At 40.0% G+C, this 20,080-nt stretch overlaps 2 protein-coding genes across 2 annotated transcripts; one reads left to right on the top strand and one right to left on the bottom strand.

The window, feature by feature from the left end:
* Nucleotides 1–87: 87 nt before the first annotated feature.
* On the top strand, nucleotides 88–18,832 carry LOC146702055 (E3 ubiquitin-protein ligase MARCHF6-like). Its single transcript, XM_085468549.1, has 25 exons — nucleotides 88–503; nucleotides 967–1,066; nucleotides 3,904–3,977; nucleotides 4,231–4,374; nucleotides 5,988–6,060; nucleotides 6,220–6,388; nucleotides 9,196–9,382; nucleotides 10,260–10,321; nucleotides 10,431–10,463; nucleotides 10,546–10,597; nucleotides 10,724–10,782; nucleotides 10,881–10,961; nucleotides 11,145–11,213; nucleotides 11,482–11,556; nucleotides 12,642–12,776; nucleotides 12,914–13,134; nucleotides 13,385–13,522; nucleotides 13,606–13,828; nucleotides 14,699–14,768; nucleotides 14,902–15,083; nucleotides 15,365–15,499; nucleotides 15,610–15,699; nucleotides 15,915–16,047; nucleotides 17,815–17,950; nucleotides 18,264–18,832. Exons 1-25 carry the CDS (start codon nucleotides 485–487, stop codon nucleotides 18,349–18,351), a joined length of 2,748 nt encoding a protein of 915 aa, XP_085324675.1. The 5' UTR covers nucleotides 88–484; the 3' UTR covers nucleotides 18,352–18,832.
* On the bottom strand, nucleotides 18,790–20,043 carry LOC146702056 (arylamine N-acetyltransferase, pineal gland isozyme NAT-10-like). The gene has a single exon (XM_085468550.1). The coding sequence runs from the start codon at nucleotides 19,942–19,944 to the stop codon at nucleotides 19,084–19,086; it is 861 nt and encodes a 286-aa protein (XP_085324676.1). The 5' UTR covers nucleotides 19,945–20,043; the 3' UTR covers nucleotides 18,790–19,083.
* Between the last annotated feature and the right edge of the window lie 37 nt (nucleotides 20,044–20,080).

The following is a 20,080-nucleotide window of genomic DNA, read 5'->3' on the forward strand; positions in this document are numbered from 1 at the left end:
ATTTGAGTAAAATATTACACGAAATACAATCACGTGACGGTTGTTATGGTCGTTTCCCTGCCGTAAAACTCGAACCTCTGTAGGGAAGTAAAACTGTTATGACAGGAGCCAGAAGTGTCGTTGGCGCATGCGTTAGCAGGTTAAGCTAGCCATTTGTCTCCCAGGTTTAAACTGTCGTATGATCAACACCCTGAGATGTAGCGTTTCCCTCTGGTTTCTTGTGTTACATTAGACATACACAGTGAATTAGAAACCTTTGTGTACTGGCGAACATATACTGGACGCGAGAAAACACAGCGGAGCGAAGATTTACGTTTTAATCTGTGGGGAAACCATTTTATGATTGTCAATGCAATTGACCCATAAGGATATTGTCGTCTCGCTAGCTTAACTGAGCTAGCTAAACGATACTGTCCGTGTCGTGGATGGGTTCACGGTACAAATTAGTCGAATAACAGACGGTGACCGGTGCTTAGCGAGCAACATGGATACTGCTGAAGAAGGTAAATTTAAAATAAAAGCCTCTAGTAGCTTCTTTCTCATCAATAGCTAGCATTAGCTTCACAAGTGCATCGCCTCGCCGACCGCTGAGCTGGCCTGCTAATGGTTAAACTTAGCTGGCTGGATGTAGCCAGCTAAGACGGGAGAAAACGGTGTTTTAAAGCACACGATGTTAGCATGTGGGGATAGTGCAATAAGTAGCGGGGAGCGTAGAAAGGACCAGAATTTACCAGTGATGTCATCAGTTTCCTGCTGTGTGCTCTGTTTACATAAGCCACGCTGCTGGTGCAAATATTTTTCTAAATGTTGCTTTTAACTAAATATCCTCTATTACTGTGCATATATTTGTATATATGACACCACATACACACCCTGTGACACTTGCTCTCGCGTCTGTTTTGCTAACCCTTTGCGAAGAGGATCAGACATTCATTGAAATTGTTGTGTGTTTTTGTTTGTGTGTAGCGGATATTTGTCGCGTGTGCCGCTCTGAGGGGACCCCAGACAAACCCCTGTACCACCCTTGTGTCTGCACTGGCAGTATCAAGTTCATCCACCAGGAATGGTAAGTGTGTTAGGCTGTCTCTTCCTCTTTCTGTCAGCTTTCATTGTGACCTTGTGAAGAAGTAGTTCTCAGATCCTCCCAAGGAAAACTTTCTCTTTTTTATGTTAAACATTTAAAAGAAAAAAAAAATCATACAAACAGCACGGTAACCATGGTGTAACTAATTAGATTCAGAATGTTCACAGATGCTGCCTTAGTTACTGCAAGACAGTCATTTATTCTTACTTTTCCCATAACTTCCCTAGCCAAGGATGTCAAACATAAGGCCTAAAAGGCTTTGGAAACTGTGATTGAGTGCATAACTAGGAATTACTGTTGGATTGCCCTTCTTTTCTTCATATAAAGACTTCTCAGGGTTTGAACGTGTACCTAAATATTTCACATTAATAGAAAGGGGAGTTTCGCTGGTCTGGCCCACTTAAGATTAAAGTGCACTGTATGTGGCCCATGGTGTAAAATGATTTTGACATCTTGGTTTTAAGCTAGGAAGTCTGCTGACTCACAACGTAAACAAGCGGTTGTGAAAGCTTCATTCAACCCAGTGTTGCTAAATCAATGTATTGCACATGATATAGCATTGTTCTTTCATCATTTTGTTCTTGTGTCAATATTAAATAGTTTTCAAAAGGCAGTTTTGTAATCAGATCATTCCAATATGGTGCGCACATTTGCCCTTGATTTGAAAATCAAAGTAATCTAGAAAATGAAATTTCCTTCCTTAGTTTATTTAGGTTGTGTTTCTTGAGAACTTCCTGAAGCACAGGTTAGGCCCTCTCTGTAGTGGTAACAATATTGTATGGCAGTATACCATATTACAGGTCTTAGGTGAGAAATTTGCATTGTGAAAATTAAAGATGAAGGTATTTTGAAGTTTGTGAGTGTGTAGAAGAGCAAAGCAAAGACCAGACCTGGATTGTTTTGCGTTTTTTGAAAGGTTTGCTTAGATAATGTTATTCTTAATGTTGTTGTACTGTAGGAATCGACTGATGGTAACTCCCTTTCATGACCCATATGCATATTAATAATAATGCTACATTTCAGTGTCCCAGTAAGCTGGAATGGTGTTATTATAGACAACATACTATATTATACAAACACAGATTGTTGTTAATTAGTGTGGATTTTACAATGAAATATTTTTATTACTCCACAGCTGTAAAAGACTGATATTGTCAGTCTGATACTGAAGTATATTAATACTGGGTATTGTTACTGTAAAAGCGCTTGAAATTGATACCTTGGATTTATTTACTAAAAAAAATGGAAGATTTCAGCCACAAGGTCTAATAGGGCTGTGCGAAATGACCAAAATCTCATATCCCGATATAAGACATCTATCGCCCCGATAACGATATAAATCACAAAAATTTACCATTTTCTCTAAATTCTGTGAATTTCGGGGAGCTCCACAGCTCGAAGTGTTTCCAGCTGGGCGTCGTGTATCTGGAGTCGAGTGTTTTAACCGATGCATGAAACTATACATTTGTAGACATAAGTTGTAACGGTCGCCGTTTTCTTTGTGAGTATTTATTACACGACGTGCTGCGGGGAAAAGCCTGTTCTAACGTTTGAGTCTTAAGGTTTATTTTTTAGCACCTGGCGGCTCTTTGTTGCTTTTCATCCGTAAATACTCTGCATACTCTTTCACGTGATTCAGTTTATTTTGAAAAGTCTCAACGGGATCTTGAGCTTTATTGTAAAACGTTTATATGGAAAATAAACAAGCGGACACATTGATGTTTTACTGTCGTTGTTGCTAACGACAACGCATAAAAACAGTCGCTTGTCCGTCCATCGTGTGGTTATATTAAATATAAGAGAAAGAGAGAGCTTTAAGACATTAATATAGCCACTACAGTGACCATCAAAACGATGAAAAAATATTGCCGTAAACAGTTTATTTTACGACACCACGAAACAAACGATAGCGTAAAATGAAACGATAGATGGTTTTATATCGTCATCCCATATATATCATTATGTCGAACAGCCCTAAAGTCTAAGGTCAAATTTTTCTGAAAATCTTGTGAATGCAATAACTCAAGAACAAAGTGACATTCAAAGTGATTTTATATTTGCATCTACTAAAAATCCTGGTTGAGTTTAAATCTAGTTGACCATGATCTCAAGCTGAGAGTAAGTTTTTTGAAAATCTTGTGCATGTCATAACTTGAGACCAAAGCAATGTAGGGTTTTGAAATTTATACCAGGTGTGTCTATAAGGAGTCTGAGAGGTAGCAAGTCTCACAGTGACGGATTCAGTAGTCCCAGCTGCGCTTACATTTTCATTGCATCATATTGGTGGCAGTGTTACTACTATTGTAGCCATGGCAGTGGTATCATGAAAAGGTTATGTTGGGTCAACACTTCAGACCTTTGGAAGTGTCTGGACTTGGACTGTTCTTTAAATCTGCACCGTTGCAATCCTTTCTATTGGCAATTGAATTTATCTAACTTAATCCAAATATCTCAAACTGACCAAATCTGAAGACACCAATTAAAAAAATGATTTTTTTTAATGGATTATTTCAGGCTTAAAATGTCTTAAATGGGATTTGAAAGGACTTCCTAAAAAATCATGCCACTTTTTGGAACCAAAAATTGGCATGATTTACACTAGGCATTTCAGGCCCTGAAGGTTAAATAATACACATTCTCACAGTGGGAAAAATGTCTTATATTGGGACACACATAATACATTGGATGTAACACATGAATATGTGTATGAAGCTGTTTTTCAATCCAGTCATTATTCATGTGCTCAAAATGTGAAAATAGAGCACAAATATTACATAGTTTTCATCAGTTTTCTTCATTCTTTAAATGTCATTTTACAGTTTGGTCCAGTGGCTGAAGCACAGCAGGAAGGAGTACTGTGAATTATGCAAGCACAGATTTGCTTTCACACCAAGTAAGTCCTTGTGACATTAACAGATAATCCATTAAAATGCATTTTGTAGCCGCAAGCCTCCAATTTAGCCTTACGGAGGGGGCCATATAAATTGTTTGTTTGTTTTTCTGCATGTGATTATTCATTAGTTGGTGCTGTTTTCATTTAGTGTTACAGAATAATCTAAATAGCTGCTATCAGCGAAAAAAAGAAAATGACCAAGCACAAAAGATAATTTGACTCTGGTTCACTCTTTCCCATCTGTCCTCTTCAGTCTACTCCCCAGACATGCCCTCACGTCTGCCCATCCAGGACATTTGTGCCGGCCTTCTTACCAGTGTGGGCACTGCCATTCGCTACTGGTTCCATTACACACTGGTGGCCTTTGCATGGCTTGGTGTTGTTCCTCTCACTGCATGTAAGTATCCACAGACATGAATACAAGGAGAAATTATCTTTAAAACCCCTTTAAAAAGAAAAAAATTGTCTAACATGTATAAGTTATTTATGAAATCATATTTTTGTTTTAGCTTTTAGAAGTACTGTTATTTTAGTGTTGATGACCAACTTATTTAATAGATTTGGGAGCAAATATTCTTTATAGGGTGACCCTCTAAATGTTTTTCCTCATCTGCTGTATGTGGAAATGTCTGTGCACTTACACGCATTTACAAATTTCCCCTTTCTGGGGTGTTAAATACAGTCAAAGTAACATATAAGGTGTTCATGTTAGCTAATGTTAAAGAGCATTATAGGTTTAGTGTCACTACATACATAACAAGAAAGTGTGTTCTTTGTTCCAAAACATGTAAATCCCTCTCAGTACTTAATGTAAAAATGTAAGCCTGAACTATACAAATTTTCATACAATAGAAACGGGTAGATTTTAGGGCTGAACGATTATGGAAAATAATCTAATTGCGATTTTTTTGCCCCAATATTGCGATTGCAATGCGATATGCGATTATTTTTTAAGGTCTTTGTCTTCTGTATTATTAAACAAAGACAAGCAATACATCATATAGTATGGCCAATACTATATTACATTAATTTTAAACTGTTCTTTCCTGGAAGACAGACCTCTGTTATGATGACATGAGGTGATGCATGAATTGATGACTGACATTTTTATTTAACTTCTTCAATCACAACAGTATATTTGAACATACACAATAGTTTATTTTTAGCTTACAAACATCTGAGCATAAAGTGCTGACAAGGAACCCTGGTGTAAACATTAAAATGAAAGTCAGTACAATGTGCAGATTGCAGAAATATACATTAAAAAAAATCAGTGGCTTTACCACACTCAGTTTTTCGACATCTGTGAACTACTAGACAGTCATTCAATTAAAAAATAATATTAAATAAATAAAACTAATAAATAAAAAATACACACATCTTACTGATCTCTGCAGTCAGTAACATTACACATAAAGTGCAAACATAATAGCAATTGTATAAACACACACACAAACACGCCTTTAAAGTTTAAAGGCGTGAAATTGGACGGTCTAGTTCTGATTAGCGTCACCGCTGTCTCGGTGGAGTTTAAACCCCTCGAGCTCCCGGCTAGCTGTCGAGCTGGTGGGTAGCAGACGCCTCTGAAAACGTCGAAGCACTTTTGCAAATATGGGATATCTTGATAAACCGAGCAGATATTTGATGTTTACACAACTACTTTCTCGCCTGAAAATATGTTAAAAGTTTATTTTGTGACCCAGAAAGATTAGTATGAGTAATTTTAAAACTTAGTAGCGGCCGCCATTGCTGGAAACTGGAGTTTGGCTGGGCCGCGCTATGAATTCTGGGATATGGTAGTAATTTGGACAGCCTTCGGCGCGTCGCTGTGACGTAATCGGTCTACAAATGCGGCCTCAGGAGGATGCAGCCCATGAATTGTATAATATAATCGCAGTATAATCGCAGCCTTTGCGGTTAGAAAATTGCACTTGATCATGTCGCGATATTATCGCAAATGCGATATATCGTTCAGCCCTAGTAGATTTTAAATATGTTTTTTTTCCCCAGGTCGCATCTATAAGTGTCTTTTTACCGGCTCTGTGAGCTCTCTTTTGACACTGCCGCTGGACATGCTCTCTACGTGAGTGATAATGCTTTTTTTATCATCAACTGTAGCACAAAATATGCAAAACCTGATAGAGATCAAGATTGTTAGCTTGTTTATTTTCTTTACTGGACAGCAGATGAGTAACAGAGGATCATTTTTATTGAATATGTGCTATTGTTTTTATTCCTACAGGGAGAACCTGCTTGCAGATTGTCTACAGGGTTGCTTTGTGGTTACCTGCACCCTATGTGCATTTATTAGTCTGGTATGGCTCAGAGAACAGATAGTCCACGGTGGAGCCCCCCAGTGGTTAGAACAGCACCAGCCACCACAGCCCAATGCTGCCGGACAAGCCAATGAGGTACTTTGCTGGACTGATTACTAAATTAGATTCTTAACTGGATGGTATAATTGTGTTTCATTGAGGTTTAAAATGACACAGTAAAAAAATCTGATTTATGTAATTCACTTAACTGCAAATTAAAAACATGAGCTATTTAAATGCTAACCAGAATAACATGCTGCATGCACCTTACACATTTATGACAATGTGTGTAATTACCATACCACATCCTGCTGTAGCAACTGAATCTTCTGCTAATTATCCAACTCATAATCAACTTAAATTATAGTGGTGGGACAGTTCATTGAAAGTAAATAGAAGCAAATGAGTAAATGTTTTTACTGTGTTTGGATGGGTTTTTTAAACCCCCAGCTGTAAAAGGTTGATGGGATATTGTCGTCACCCTGTTGTCACATGTGGGTGAGTGTTTTGGAAACCCAAGTTTGTGATTACAATAAGTTGAGTACTAGATGACATAGGATTTGGAAATTCATATCATAAGTGCAGCTACTAAAAATCTCAACCTCAACATCAGGGGTCAAGTTTTAAAAAACATTTGTGAATCCAATAACTGGACAAGAAAGTGAACTAGCATTTTCAAATACCCTATCTTAGATGCATCCACTAAAAACCTCAGGATGAATTTGACTCCTGGGCCCTATTTCAGGAAGCCGGTTTAGTGCAAACTCTGAGTAAGTATACCCTGAGTTAACGAAAACTCTGGGTTTTCGGTTTCACAAAGCGAGTTTAGATTAATTCTGAGTGAGTTACTATGACGACACACTCCGTGAAGCTAACCTGCCCCCTAGCAGGTTTACTTCAACTAACCCTGACGTTCTCCGCCTCTTTGTCGGAAACCTGACTGTAGGAAGTGTCAGACATGGCGTGCCCCTTCCTTGAAGAGCCAGTAGATGTTGAAGCCCAAATTCTCCGCAGAGCTCTCCGCTGGGAGAGAGTGATTAGAGCGCGTTCGGACATTTTATCATTTCCTGATGATTTCCTGTGTGAACGTTACCGTTTTTCAGCACAATCTATAATTTATTTGAATAACATCCTCAGGCCTAATATTGCTCATGTGACACATCGCGGACATCCTCTCAGTTCTGTACATATTATTTGTATTGCACTTCGGTTTTTTGCAAACGGGAGCTTTCTGTATAATATTGGTGACGCTGAGCACGTTTCCAAGGCTACCGTCTGTTGGGCAGTCAGGAATGTTACAGTTGCACTGAAACGTCTCCTGTACTCGTTTGTGGTGTTCCCCGGTCACAGACCCACAAGATTTATCAAAGAGGGATTCCACAAAATTGCAGGTATCAGGATGAACGAAACTTAATTCATGATGTGGTGATACTTGGACTACTACTTAAATTTTACATTTATTCTCACGGTTCCCAGGCGTGATTGGCTGTATAGATGGCACTCACATTCCAATCATTGCTCCTTCAGTAAATGAAGGAGACCATGTGAACAGGAAGTCTTTCCACAGCATTAATGTACAGGTACATAGTTCCCTGTAGCATTTCAAACTAACAAATTATTTCATTATAGTAATGGATGCTAATTTGTGTTCTCTGCACTGTGAAGATCATATGTGATGCTGCCAACATTATCACAAATGTGGAAGCCAACTGCTCAGCCTCTGTGAGTGGTGGTGGTGGAGGACCTCCACCTGTTTTTCAGGCCTCCGCTTTTTTTTCTGTTGGCTATAACGGGTCACATTTGAGCATACAGAGTAAGCAAATATGTACTTGTAATGTGCTCAGATAATTTCAATAAGTGCTTACAGAAAGAAAATTAATGTAGCCTCTAACTGCAATTGATTTACATCGGACAAACAGACCAAGCACTATGGCTCATAATACAATTACACCTTACCTGTTTGGACTATATTTTTATATTTCATTTTTACTTGCTGCCAGGAACGTTTGGGGCCTGTTGGGTTGCACCTGCGCTCAAATCACATCACAAAATAAAATGTATAAAATACAAAATAAAATAAAATATAATAAAATAACGTGTTAAATGGGTGGAAATCCCTAGATCAATGTTTAAATTAACACTCACGCATTGACTCTGTCGGCTATGTTTTGCCATGCATGCTCCCTTTCTTTTGCAGCTGAGGCTGTGTTACTTTTTTTCCGCGGAATCTGCATGTTATCGGCATATGCTGCCATCAGAATTTCGGCCTCAAGCGCTGTAAAATACATTGACCGCGCCTTCTTTCCCTCCGTCTCCATGGTGACTCGCTTAATCTGTGCTCCACTAATCAGGGCTTTATGTATCCTCGTGCGCGCGCTTAACTTGGGGTTAAAGCAACTCCGCGTTGACTGAACTAATTGTTATCAGCCTTTCTGAAACCGAATATTCCGAGTTGGACAGTTCGGGGTTACTCAACCCTGAGTATCGTTTTTCACTCTGAGTTTTCTAAACCGGCTTCCTGAAATAGGGCCCAGGTGTCAAGGTCAAGTTATCTGAATATCCTGGTAATGCAGCAGGTTGAGAACAAGGAGACGTAGGATTTTGAAATTCAAACCATAGGTGCAAATATCAACATCTCAAAAAAAGTTCAAGTCCGGTGACCTTGAACTCAAGGTCAGAGGTTGAGAATCACCTAGAATTGTCAAATTTATATGATGGGTACATTTACTAGTAGGTGGAGGGGTGGCACTGGCAGCTGCTAGTATTTTTATTTTCCTTCAGTTACACACATTGTGGTTGATTGTGTTATAGATAATTAATATACTAGACAACATATCGTGATTTCATTACATGATAAGTTACTCTGTTTTTTGAAGTTATGCCCCTTGTTCCCTCTCCCCCAGGCACAAGCTGCAGGTCAGGCAGCAGCTGGTGATCCCCCTGCGGCCCAGCCAGCACCTGCTGATCCTCTAGCCCAGAATGAGGCAGAGCCCGAGCCTCCTGACGTCCCCCAAGAACAAGGCGATGATCCAGAGCTGGAAGAGGAGGCAGCAGCTGCTGAAGATGCAGACCCCAACAATGGTGCACAAGGTGGGACTTTATTATTTCTTTACTTAACTTAAGATGTATGCATTTTTTTCAGCTAATTAAAATTATATATTGCAAAAAGTGATTCTTTGTTAAGGTAGATTTCACTGTCAGATACATCAGTTCTTAAGTTGTAAAGTTTCATGAATGCAAAATACAAATAATTTCAAAAATGAAAATAGAAATCCTCTCCGACAGCCCGACAACCAAAAGCATGTTTAGTAATGGAGTAAGAGGTTTTTGCATTTTTCAAACAGCAGGTTTATGGAAATGCCACTAAACAAACCCAAGAGCAGGAGCACTGCCATTACAGCATACAAATGGGTCCCAAAGTGGCCTCATTTGTTTGCCGGTTTGCCAAAGCATCACAGTTGATTTGGGAACAATATAACACTATGTCAAATTTTTGCCCCATAGCCTTGAAATCACACTCATTTGTTCAGCTTTGTTAATGGACTGCTTTTTGCATCAAGCTAAGAAGAAATGCTGAAAATAAATTGCTATTGTATTATACATTACTCTAGCTGTTGGCTGTCACTACAGCTAAATAAATTGCACAGAAAAAGCCTGACAGTTGCACAATGTTCATGTCAAACTAACAGATTTTCCCAGAGCAACATCAATAATGTAACAATAACTGTTTCAGCAGAGCGGGGAAAACATTGCTTTTCGTTTACTATTTGCAACAAAAGCAGGACAACAAGAAAAAATGTACCACCGCAGAATGATTTGCCTGAGTTAACACATGATTTTGTTATTCTGTGACTATGTCTGACATGTAGGGAGATAAACTGATTGTTTTTATATCGATTATGTTTCAAGTTGGTGACTGTTTTTTATTAGTCTACAAGGCGTTTTTTGTCTTTATCTGTCTGTGTAGATGACATGAATTGGAATGCTTTGGAGTGGGACAGAGCAGCAGAGGAGCTCACCTGGGAAAGGGTAACTGCTGCATAACATTCACAATCTCCAGGCACCTATTTATTAGTATGTAGCTGTTGTTTTCTCTCTTTTCATATTTATACACAAACTATTTCAATTTTCCAAACAGATGCTTGGCCTGGATGGTTCACTGGTATTTTTGGTAAGTCCTAATCTAAATAGATTTCTCTAAATAAATCTTACCTTCTGAAACTCAAGTAAAGATCGGTGTCTTTGTCTTGTAGGAGCACGTGTTTTGGGTGGTGTCTCTCAACACACTGTTCATCCTGGTCTTTGGTGAGTAAACTGAAACAATGATGCAGCATAACCATGATCATAATAGTCCTTTTTCTGACATCAAAATGAATCCACCGTATAACTAATACAGTAATAAAGATGTCTTCTTTTTTCCCTTTCATTTAGCATTTTGTCCGTATCACATCGGCCACTTCTCTGTTGTTGGTCTTGGCTTCGAAGAATATGTGAGAAAATGCTTCAGTCACTTTATAATACAATTGCATGTCCCTTGATAATATCTTTAATTTTCTGATTACAACTTTGTTTTGGGGTTTTTTTTTAGGTCCAGGCTTCTCATTTTGAGGGCTTAATCACAACAATCGTTGGCTACATACTGCTAGCAATGACTCTCATCCTGTGTCATGTATCCTTCCATCGAAGTTCATTAAAAGCCCTGATGATGCCTAATCCAAACCTAATCTATCAGTCTGGTGCATGCAGGCTGTAAAATAAAAAAAATAAAAGTATGAGAAAGGGAACATGAGGTAATTCAGGTCTGTGCAAATAAGAATATATGTGCAGTATTGATCCTTAATGGCCGTTTTAGGGACTGGCTGCTCTGGTCAGTTTCCAGCGCTCCCGGCGTCTCCTTGGAGTCTGCTACATTGTTGTCAAGGTAACATTGACTGCATTTTTTTTTTCTTTGTGTTAGTCATGTTGATACTGGCGTTTTCACTCTCTTAGTATCTAAGATTTTGTTTGCAATCATACAATAAAGATAGCTCTAGCCATTGAATAGGTCCCTGGATTGTTATAATATACAAGTACAGAACTTCTGTGTTAAGTATTTCATGTATCACTACTTGTCACAGAGGTTTTTAGTCTTTTTTGTGTTTACATTTAATGTTAACTGATACTGACAGCAGCCTTTTCTATCCTCACAGGTCTCTCTGCTGGTTGTTGTGGAGATAGGTGTTTTTCCATTGATCTGCGGATGGTGGCTTGACATCTGCTCTTTAGTAAGAGACAAATTCTTTTCATCACGTTTTCACTACATCTCTGTTGCTCTTGGACTTTTTGTTTTAATTAAACTGATTGAGTATTTTAGCCTGGGGGTCCATACTCTAATTAACGTACTTGGCAGATGTGATCGTTAAGTCTGATGTTTTATAGGGATAAATGCGTAAGTTTTCTTCTATCTAAAAGCGTTTTCCGAGCACCAGTGACTGAATATCTCTTGTTCCCTGTGAAATTTCAGTGAATACTCCTATTTTATTCCATTTTCATACATTTTGCCAAATGAGAGGGATGGCTAATACCCCGCAGAGGCTCTGTCACAACACCTTTAAAGTGGCTTTCAGCAGGCCTGCTCAGCACACAGACAAAGCCAGATGCTTTAGCTCACCCAGTTCATACATTCATCAGTGCACACAAAAACAGAGAACAGACTGGTTTGGAGGACTGGGGAGTGAGAGAGTACCAAACGCCTCTATGCTGTGGCTGTCACTCTCTTTGTTTGTCAGAGAGTTTGTTTGTGCTAACACTTACTAGAACAAAGTCTCTCTCTACCACAACATTGGCTTGCATAGTACTTATCCAAATCATAACACGGCAGTTAATATATATATATTTTTTTTTCCTGATCCTGTTTTCCAAAGCCAAACAACCTTCCTCACAACAGGTGGTGCAGCTTACACAGCAGAAGGGAACCGTGTCTCATCTGCTCTGCAGCTGTTCGCCTGTGAAACAAATTAATTGACCCTGAAAATGGCCAGTGTGGTGTAAGCAGCTCTTATCGCTTTGCAGTCAAAAGCAGAAAGTTTCACATTTTGTATTTACAAGCGAATTTGGTTTCCGTTTCAATGCAGTTTATCTGCAGTGTGTATATCTACATCTAAACTATTTGTCCTATGTTAGCCTAAAACGTAAACATTATGGTTCAGTGCAAACATGCAAAAAAATCTTTCTTAGCTTTATATAGCAGAGGGTGAATCCTTTAAAGTATTTACATTTAGAAAAACATGAAGTTTAGAGCAGCTTTTGAGCAAAAACAGGTGATCAAAGCATCATCTTAGACCCTGCTTTTATTTGATTCATCCTGCAGGAGATGTTTGATGCCTCGCTGAAAGACAGAGAAATGAGCTTCAAATCAGCACCTGGTACTACCATGTTCCTGCACTGGCTGGTGGGAATGGTCTATGTCTTCTACTTTGCATCTTTCATCCTCCTGCTGAGAGAGGTAAGAAAAACAGACTCTCAAATGCATTCAGTTAGGGAAACAAGGACTGTGAGTGCTTCAGGTTAATTTTTCAGATGATAGTAAAGAGGAAAAAAGTCTTCGGCGCTCTAAATCATTCCACCTTCTGCCTCCATTAGGTGCTGAGACCTGGAGTGCTCTGGTTTCTGAGGAACCTCAATGATCCAGATTTTAACCCAGTGCAGGAGATGATTCACTTGCCCATCTACAGACACCTGCGGCGGTTCATCCTGTCTGTGGTTGTGTTTGGCTCAATTGTCTTGCTCATGCTGTGGCTTCCCATCAAGCTCATTAAACTATTGCTGCCCACCTTCCTTCCCTACAATGTCATGCTCTATAGGTAAGCAGCGTACATAACAAAGATATAGTTTACTTATTAATAAACTGTGTGAAACCTGCTGGCCTGAAATGATCTGAGAAACCACTTCCTGTTCATACCAAAGTGGAAGTATCACCACATGTGAAAAAGCAAGATTTGCAGTTACAAATCCACTTGAGTTTATGCTGTTTGACACTTAAAGTAATAGAAAATGTTTAGTCTGGTGTTTGTTAGATAAATGTCTGTTTCTTTGTCACTTCTTTCCTCTCAGTGACGCTCCTGTCAGTGAGCTGTCTTTGGAGCTGTTACTGCTTCAGGTTGTGCTTCCAGCTCTACTGGAGCAGGGACACACTCGCCAGTGGCTCAAAGGCCTGGTCAGAGCCTGGACAGTCAGCGCAGGATATTTACTGTAAGCCAAGTTTGAATACACACCCGAGGCAATGATATTTCCTGACCGTCTGTAACTGTGTCACCACTTTGTGTTGTCTCCAGAGACCTCCACTCCTACCTCCTTGGCGAACAAGAGGACAATGAAGCCAACCAGCCCGTGAACAACAACAACAATAACAACCCTCCGCATGTTCATCACAACAACAATAACAACCCGGCACCAGCTGTTGGTGAAGGGTTACATGCAGCCCATCAGGCCATCCTGCAGCAAGGGGGACCAGTGGGTTTCCAGCCCTACCACCGACCTCTTCGCTTCCCTTTAAGGGTGAGAAAGGCTTTTTTCATATATGTCTTTAAGGAGTGCACTTTACAGATAGATGTGTAGGGAAGACCAGGATACTGTGGTTCTGAAACTAAACAGCTTTTAGAGATATGAATGGACAGCCATCTTTGACCATGTCTTTGAGTGTAGTCTGTAGTGCTCTAGCATGTCTTTTAGTTTCACTGACAAAGTTGACTGACGTCCAGGTTTCTTCTCATGCATGAATGTGATATAATAATTGAAGGGCTCTTTGTGACTTTCCAGTGGGTTTCCCCCCCCAGATTTCTGATGTTTGCGCCGTTTTAGTGACCACAATAATGCAGAACTATTGCCAGCTGCCAAAGCATCTGTGTTTTTTTCCCTTGCTCTTATTTGTATCGCACACACAGACATGTTCATTTGAAATAAAGAAAAAAGGTTGTCTTTAACACTGGAACCCTGAGAGGTTGTTAGTTTTTATTCAAATTACAAGTAAGATTTGACAAAGCAAACCCCTAAACATGCAAGATGTAGTTTTACATATGATTTATATTATTTAATTAAGGGTCATAGTCCTCCACGCTTTAGAACAAAGATAGAGGCTGTTTTTACAGATAAAACAAGTCTTAAAATAAAGATGTGTCTCCTGTAATTTGTGGTTTCTGAGTCAAATTTTGAAATCAGCCAACGCCCTAGCAACCATTTACTGCCCATCTGAGCCTGCACAACTCTGTCATTATGATCTTCATCTTTCATGTTAAACACCCTAATCTCTGAGATCCTGTTTATACTAGCCTTAGCTTATGCAACCGGAGTCTGTAAAATAGAGCTTTGACTTTGCAGCATGTCCCATCTTGTAGCTTTTAAACTGAAATGTGTCCCCTTTTCCCCCAGATTGTGCTGCTTATAGCTTTCATGTGCATCACTCTGCTGGTGGCTAGTTTGGTGTGCTTAACCCTACCAGGTGAGATGTGGTACTTTTCATATACACAAACACATCATTTAAAAAGTACAGTTCTTTTTACGGGCAAACATAGAGTTGCTGTGGTCAACTTTGTTTCCTCACTGTTTTGTTTTGTTTGTTTGTTTTTTTACAGTATTCACTGGCCGCTGGCTGATGTCTTTCTGGACAGGAAATTCCAAAATCCACGAGCTGTACACAGCAGCATGTGGTCTGTATGTCTGCTGGCTTTCTATCCGCGGGGTCACTATTCTGCTGGCGTGGATGCCACAGGGACGCACTGTTATTGTACACAAAGTCCAGGAGTGGACACTCATGGTGAGCATCAGTGAGCTGACTGGGTTGTTGGCAAACTTCGAAGTTGGGCAGCAGAGGGTTGTGCTAATTGGTTGCTCCCTTTCCAGCTTTGACACTGTGTTTTTGTTAAATGGATGTAACTGAGAATGAGCTCTCATTAGCTGTTATCCTAAATTACCAACTTGTTCATTGAAGTAGCATTCCCAGCAGATTAACCTTTATAGTGCCGTATATGTTTCCTTATCTGCAAGTGGCATCTCCTAATGATTTTTTTTTTTCAATACCCTAATTTGCTTCTGTAGATCCTGAAGACCCTTGTTGTGGCTCTGCTGGTCGCTGGAGTCATTCCTTTGCTACTGGGCCTGCTGTTTGAATTAGTCATCGTGGCTCCGCTCAGGGTACCCTTAGACCAAACACCCCTTTTCTATCCCTGGCAGGTGAGGATTGTATGCATTTGTGTTTCTTTTCCCTAATGGGATCTTGGAGGTTACTAAATAGAGCTTAAGGAGTTCTCACACTTATGTTCATCCATTGAACTTGTCTGCAGGATTGGGCTCTCGGGGTTCTTCATGCCAAAATTATTGCTGCCATCACTCTCATGGGCCCTCAGTGGTGGCTGAAGACTGTTATTGAGCAGGTTGGTACTGGACACACCAAATATCCAACTGATACACTGTAAACATTTTTACAAACTATCAGACTCTTGACTACATAACTTTGAAAGGGTTTTATTCTGTTGACTCACAGTGTGTAGTTTGCTAGTCTGTCTTCCCTATCTCTGTCATGTCTGTTTCTTGGAGATGAATTAAATTAACTGTTTAGTACATTATAAAGTGTAAACTCTTTCTCTAGGTTTATGCAAATGGAATTCGCAACATTGATCTCCAGTTCATCATCCGTAAACTGGCAGCTCCTGTCATTTCAGTCCTGCTGTTGTCTTTATGTGTGCCATATGTGATTGCTGCCGGGGTGGTACCGGCTGTAGGTGAGTATCTCTCTGCATATGGATCTTAAGGCGTCACTTGAAGAGTTTCCTAACCAAAGTAGGACTTTCTCATTGACAATATACAGCACATTGCAGTCTTAGTGGCAAAAGAAATGGAAATTACTAACGGTTTCCTCTAGATTTAAGCTTTTTGTGAGTTCAGCAATAAACCAGAGGGGGAAAAATGTTTTAAAGGATGAAATTATAACCTCCGCACTCTGTCTCACTTCCCATTATTTTCTAAAATCACAATATTTCGGTCCAACCGACCATCATCAGTTACAAAAAACGATGTGTACAGTCGTGGCCAAAAGGTTTTGTCAATGACACAAATATTAGTTTTTGCAAAGTTTGCTGCTTCAGTGTTTTTGTGACGTATTGAAGTATAATTGCAAGCACTTCATAAGTTTCAAAGGCTTTTATTGACAATTACATCACGTTTATGCAAAGAGTCAATATTTGTAGTATTGGCCCTTCTTTTTCAAGACCTCTGCAATTTGTCCTGGCGTGTTGTCAATCAACTTCTGGGCCAAGGCCGACGATGGAAACCCATTCTTTCATAATCAATGCTTGGAGTTCGTTTGTCCACCCGCCTCTTGAGGATTGACCACAAATTCTCAATTGGATTAAGGTCTGGGGAGTTTCCTGGCAATGGACCCAAAATTTCAGTGTTTTGTTCCCAGCACCATTTAGTTATCACTTTGGCCTCACTTTGTTCTTCACCAAACTGTCCTTGGATAGTTGGAAGAAATTGCTGTCGGAGGATGTTTTGGTTTGGCGAAATTGTGAATGAGAAGCAGCCCCACAGATGAATGGTCTCAGGACATGGTAGCCTCACTTTTTTCTTCTCCAGGCTTTTTTGCAGAATATCAGTCTGTCCCCCATTAGGGACAGACTGATATTCTGCAAAAAAGCCTTAATAGCAACAACATCCTTGCCTTGTTGCATATAATGCAACACAATGATGGCTGCATGGGGTTTTTTGTTTTGTTTCTGTTTTCTTTTTTGCAGGTAACCATGGTTAACAGGAAGAACAATGATTTCAAGCATCACCCTCCTCTTAACACATCCAGTCTGCTATTCTAACTTAATAGTCAAGACATAAAGATCTCAAGTTCTGTGCTCATCAACATTCTCACCTGAGTTAACTAGAAGATTGAAATGATCTCTGCAGGGCCTTTTATGGTAGCAATGAAATGCAGTGGAAATGTTTTTGGGGGTTAAGTTTGTTTTCATGGCAAAGAAGAACTTTTCATAACATTCAGAGTATATGGAAACTGCTGTCATAAAAACGGAAGGAGCAAACTTTGTGAAACCCATTATTTGTGTCATTCTCAAAACGTATGGCCACGACTGTACACAATCACTCACACACAATAATATGTTCTCTCCCATTCATCAAGTAGAATTCAATCATCCAATCAGGGAACACTTTACACATTTTTACACATGGATGCTATTAATTAGATAATGAAACTAATAAATACACTGCTTTTGTAATAAAAGCCTCCCCCAAAAAAGTGGCAGATTGTGACCTACCTTCTGATTTGTTTGGGCACTGAACTGGTGATAAATCTGCCACTTGGACTTGTTATTGGAGATGTACCGTCACTAGGTAATAATTCTAATATAGTTATCACCTAATTTAACATAACTGGTGTCCCCAAAATATCACATTTCTTCTCATCTTGATGGAGTTAATGATAGGAATAATGGGAACTCTTGAAAAATCATATAACTGAGTACAATTATGCTTTGTTTTTGCAGGCGTTACCCCAGAGATGGAGATTCTAATGCAGAGGAGAATCTACCCCTTCCTCTTGATGGTCGTCTCACTTATCGGCATCCTCTCCTTTCAGATCCGACAGTTTAAACGTCTTTATGAACACATCAAGAACGACAAGTACGAAACTTTCAGCACTCATCAGTCTGGAGAAAGCAGCATGTTTTTTTTGTTTTGTTTGTTTGTTTGTTTTTAATTAAGTTTGTCTTATATTGACAACCTCCCCCCCCCCCCCTTTTTCTTTTTCAAATGTATCATTCGGTGCATCATTATAAAAACAAACTGCAGCTTTAATATAGAAGGTTAAACACATTGTTCAGACTTTTTGCTCTAGTTGGATATTTTTGGATTATTGTTTCATACTGTGTGTGTAGCCTTCAGTTAAGTGCATAAAAATGAATAGTAATAATGCTGTAATAATCTGTCTTTGCAGGTACCTGGTCGGCCAGAGGCTTGTCAACTACGAACGCAAAGCTGGCAGAGGAAGCTCAATCCCACCCTCCAACCCTGTCGTAGAATAAATATTTGTGTCACATGATGCCATGTTTGGTTTTTTTGAACCCATGACCCTGCGCACATCTCGTCCAGCCCATGGCCTGTCTATTTTTTTTTTTTTGTTTGTTTTTTTTGGGGGGGTGGGGGGTTCAGCTCAACCCTCAGACTGTAATCCTTGAAATCACCTGTGATTATTGCTGGACTTTATGGGTGTTATTCAAATTCATTTCATCAAAGTCAGGATGGGAAAACTTAGTGTAATAACTGGACAGCTGAGTAATCCCCTCAAACAAACAGAATAGGCAGGAGCATTAAAGTTTTCATTTGAAGCCCAACATCTGTATTGAAATTCATGCCTTGCTTTATAAAGTGCTGCCTGATTTAAATGTACATGTGTAAATACTTTGGAAGGGGACTTTGTCTTAAAGGACCGATGTGGATTAATGCAATGACCATTGTACATCTTAAAAGTGTATGTATAATTTATTAAATCAGAATGACAGTTTATTTTCTGTTGCATCTTTTCTCACGGCAGATCAGTGTCTGCGATTGATTAACAAGTACATCTGGGTTTTAACAGAGGTAGAGACTTTTCTAACTTAAAGGTTAAAATAATGTATAAATTGCTTTGCTCAGACCTCAGTGATTAGATGGATTTAAAAACAAAAGCCATTGGCCCTAATCTTAGAGTATTCATACATTTTGTTGTTATGGAGCCATAAGAGGTATGAATTTATCCCATATAACTGTGCGTATGTTTAATATGTGATTAGAGGTGGTGTGATTTTCTCATCCTTTGCTATGAGCGTGGAATTAAGTGCAATTCCAAATTTTTCCTTTAGAACACCAGGAATCTCTTCATCTTTAAGTTCTGTGATGGTTTCCACCACATGCCTGTTCTCTTCTGTTGGGAATGTGGTGGTGATCAATCTGTGGCCTATATAGGTGAGCCTCCCGCCAGGTCTCAGAACAGTGCAGAGGGACTTGCAGAAGAAGATGGAGCTGGGGGAGGTCTGGTGGTATTGGCACATCTCAGTGAAGTCCTCCTTACTCCGACGTTTAAGGGTGAACTTGTAGATCTCCTTCCAGTCTCCATCTACTCCTCTGTTTTCTTCCTCTTGCCACTCCACAAAGTGCATCTCCAGGTCCTTCCTGATCCGGTACACTCGGTGGCTCTGCTCCTGGGGGTCTTCAGTGTCCAGTGACAGCGGGACACTGAAACCGGGAACCCCGAACCCGACGTCACACAGCCATCGCCGGCCCTCAAGTTCAACCAGTAGGATGAAATGGTCGAAAGGTGGCCCGTAGCAACCCGTGAACCTGTTCTTCACCTGGCCTGAGAGTATAGTCACCTGGAAGCCCAGTTCGGTCAGCAGCCAGCGAAAGAGGCTGTTGTTCTCATAGCAGAAGCCTCCTCGGCGATGGTTCACGATCTTGTCGTACAGAAGGGGGAGGTCGAGCTGGACTCGACCCCCGCTGTGCACCGTGAGGTCCTCAAACGGCACCGACAGGAGGTGGCAGGTGTGCAACGTCCGCATCACCTCCAGGCTGGGCTCCGCGGGGCCCGTAAACCCGATGCGAGCTAAATATTTCCCCAAGTCCATTTCCACGGAAGTCATTTTCGCTTCTGGTTATGGCGTTTCTATATACTTAAAGCAGGTTTATTCCCGTGTTTCACTTTGTGTTTCTGTCCGGCTGTGAGCAATATGGCGTATTCAAGGAAGTTCAAAGTACAATGCCTACTTAAAAAAAAAA

Source organism: Copadichromis virginalis, linkage group LG9, assembly GCF_057382275.1.
Source record: "Copadichromis virginalis isolate Kocher_CV1m ecotype Utaka linkage group LG9, C_Virginalis_male_GT1.1, whole genome shotgun sequence".
Lineage (NCBI taxonomy): Eukaryota > Metazoa > Chordata > Actinopteri > Cichliformes > Cichlidae > Copadichromis > Copadichromis virginalis.

Bases quoted from the DNA above. Each gene is read 5' to 3' on its own strand.
- LOC146702055 (XM_085468549.1), top strand. The intron at 9,383-10,259 runs GTGGGACTTTAT...CTGTCTGTGTAG, and splicing joins CCCCAACAATGGTGCACAAG to ATGACATGAATTGGAATGCT. The intron at 10,464-10,545 runs GTAAGTCCTAAT...TTTGTCTTGTAG, and splicing joins ATGGTTCACTGGTATTTTTG to GAGCACGTGTTTTGGGTGGT.
- LOC146702056 (XM_085468550.1), bottom strand. From the start codon at position 19,944: ATGACTTCCGTGGAAATGGACTTGGGGAAATATTTAGCTCGCATCGGG.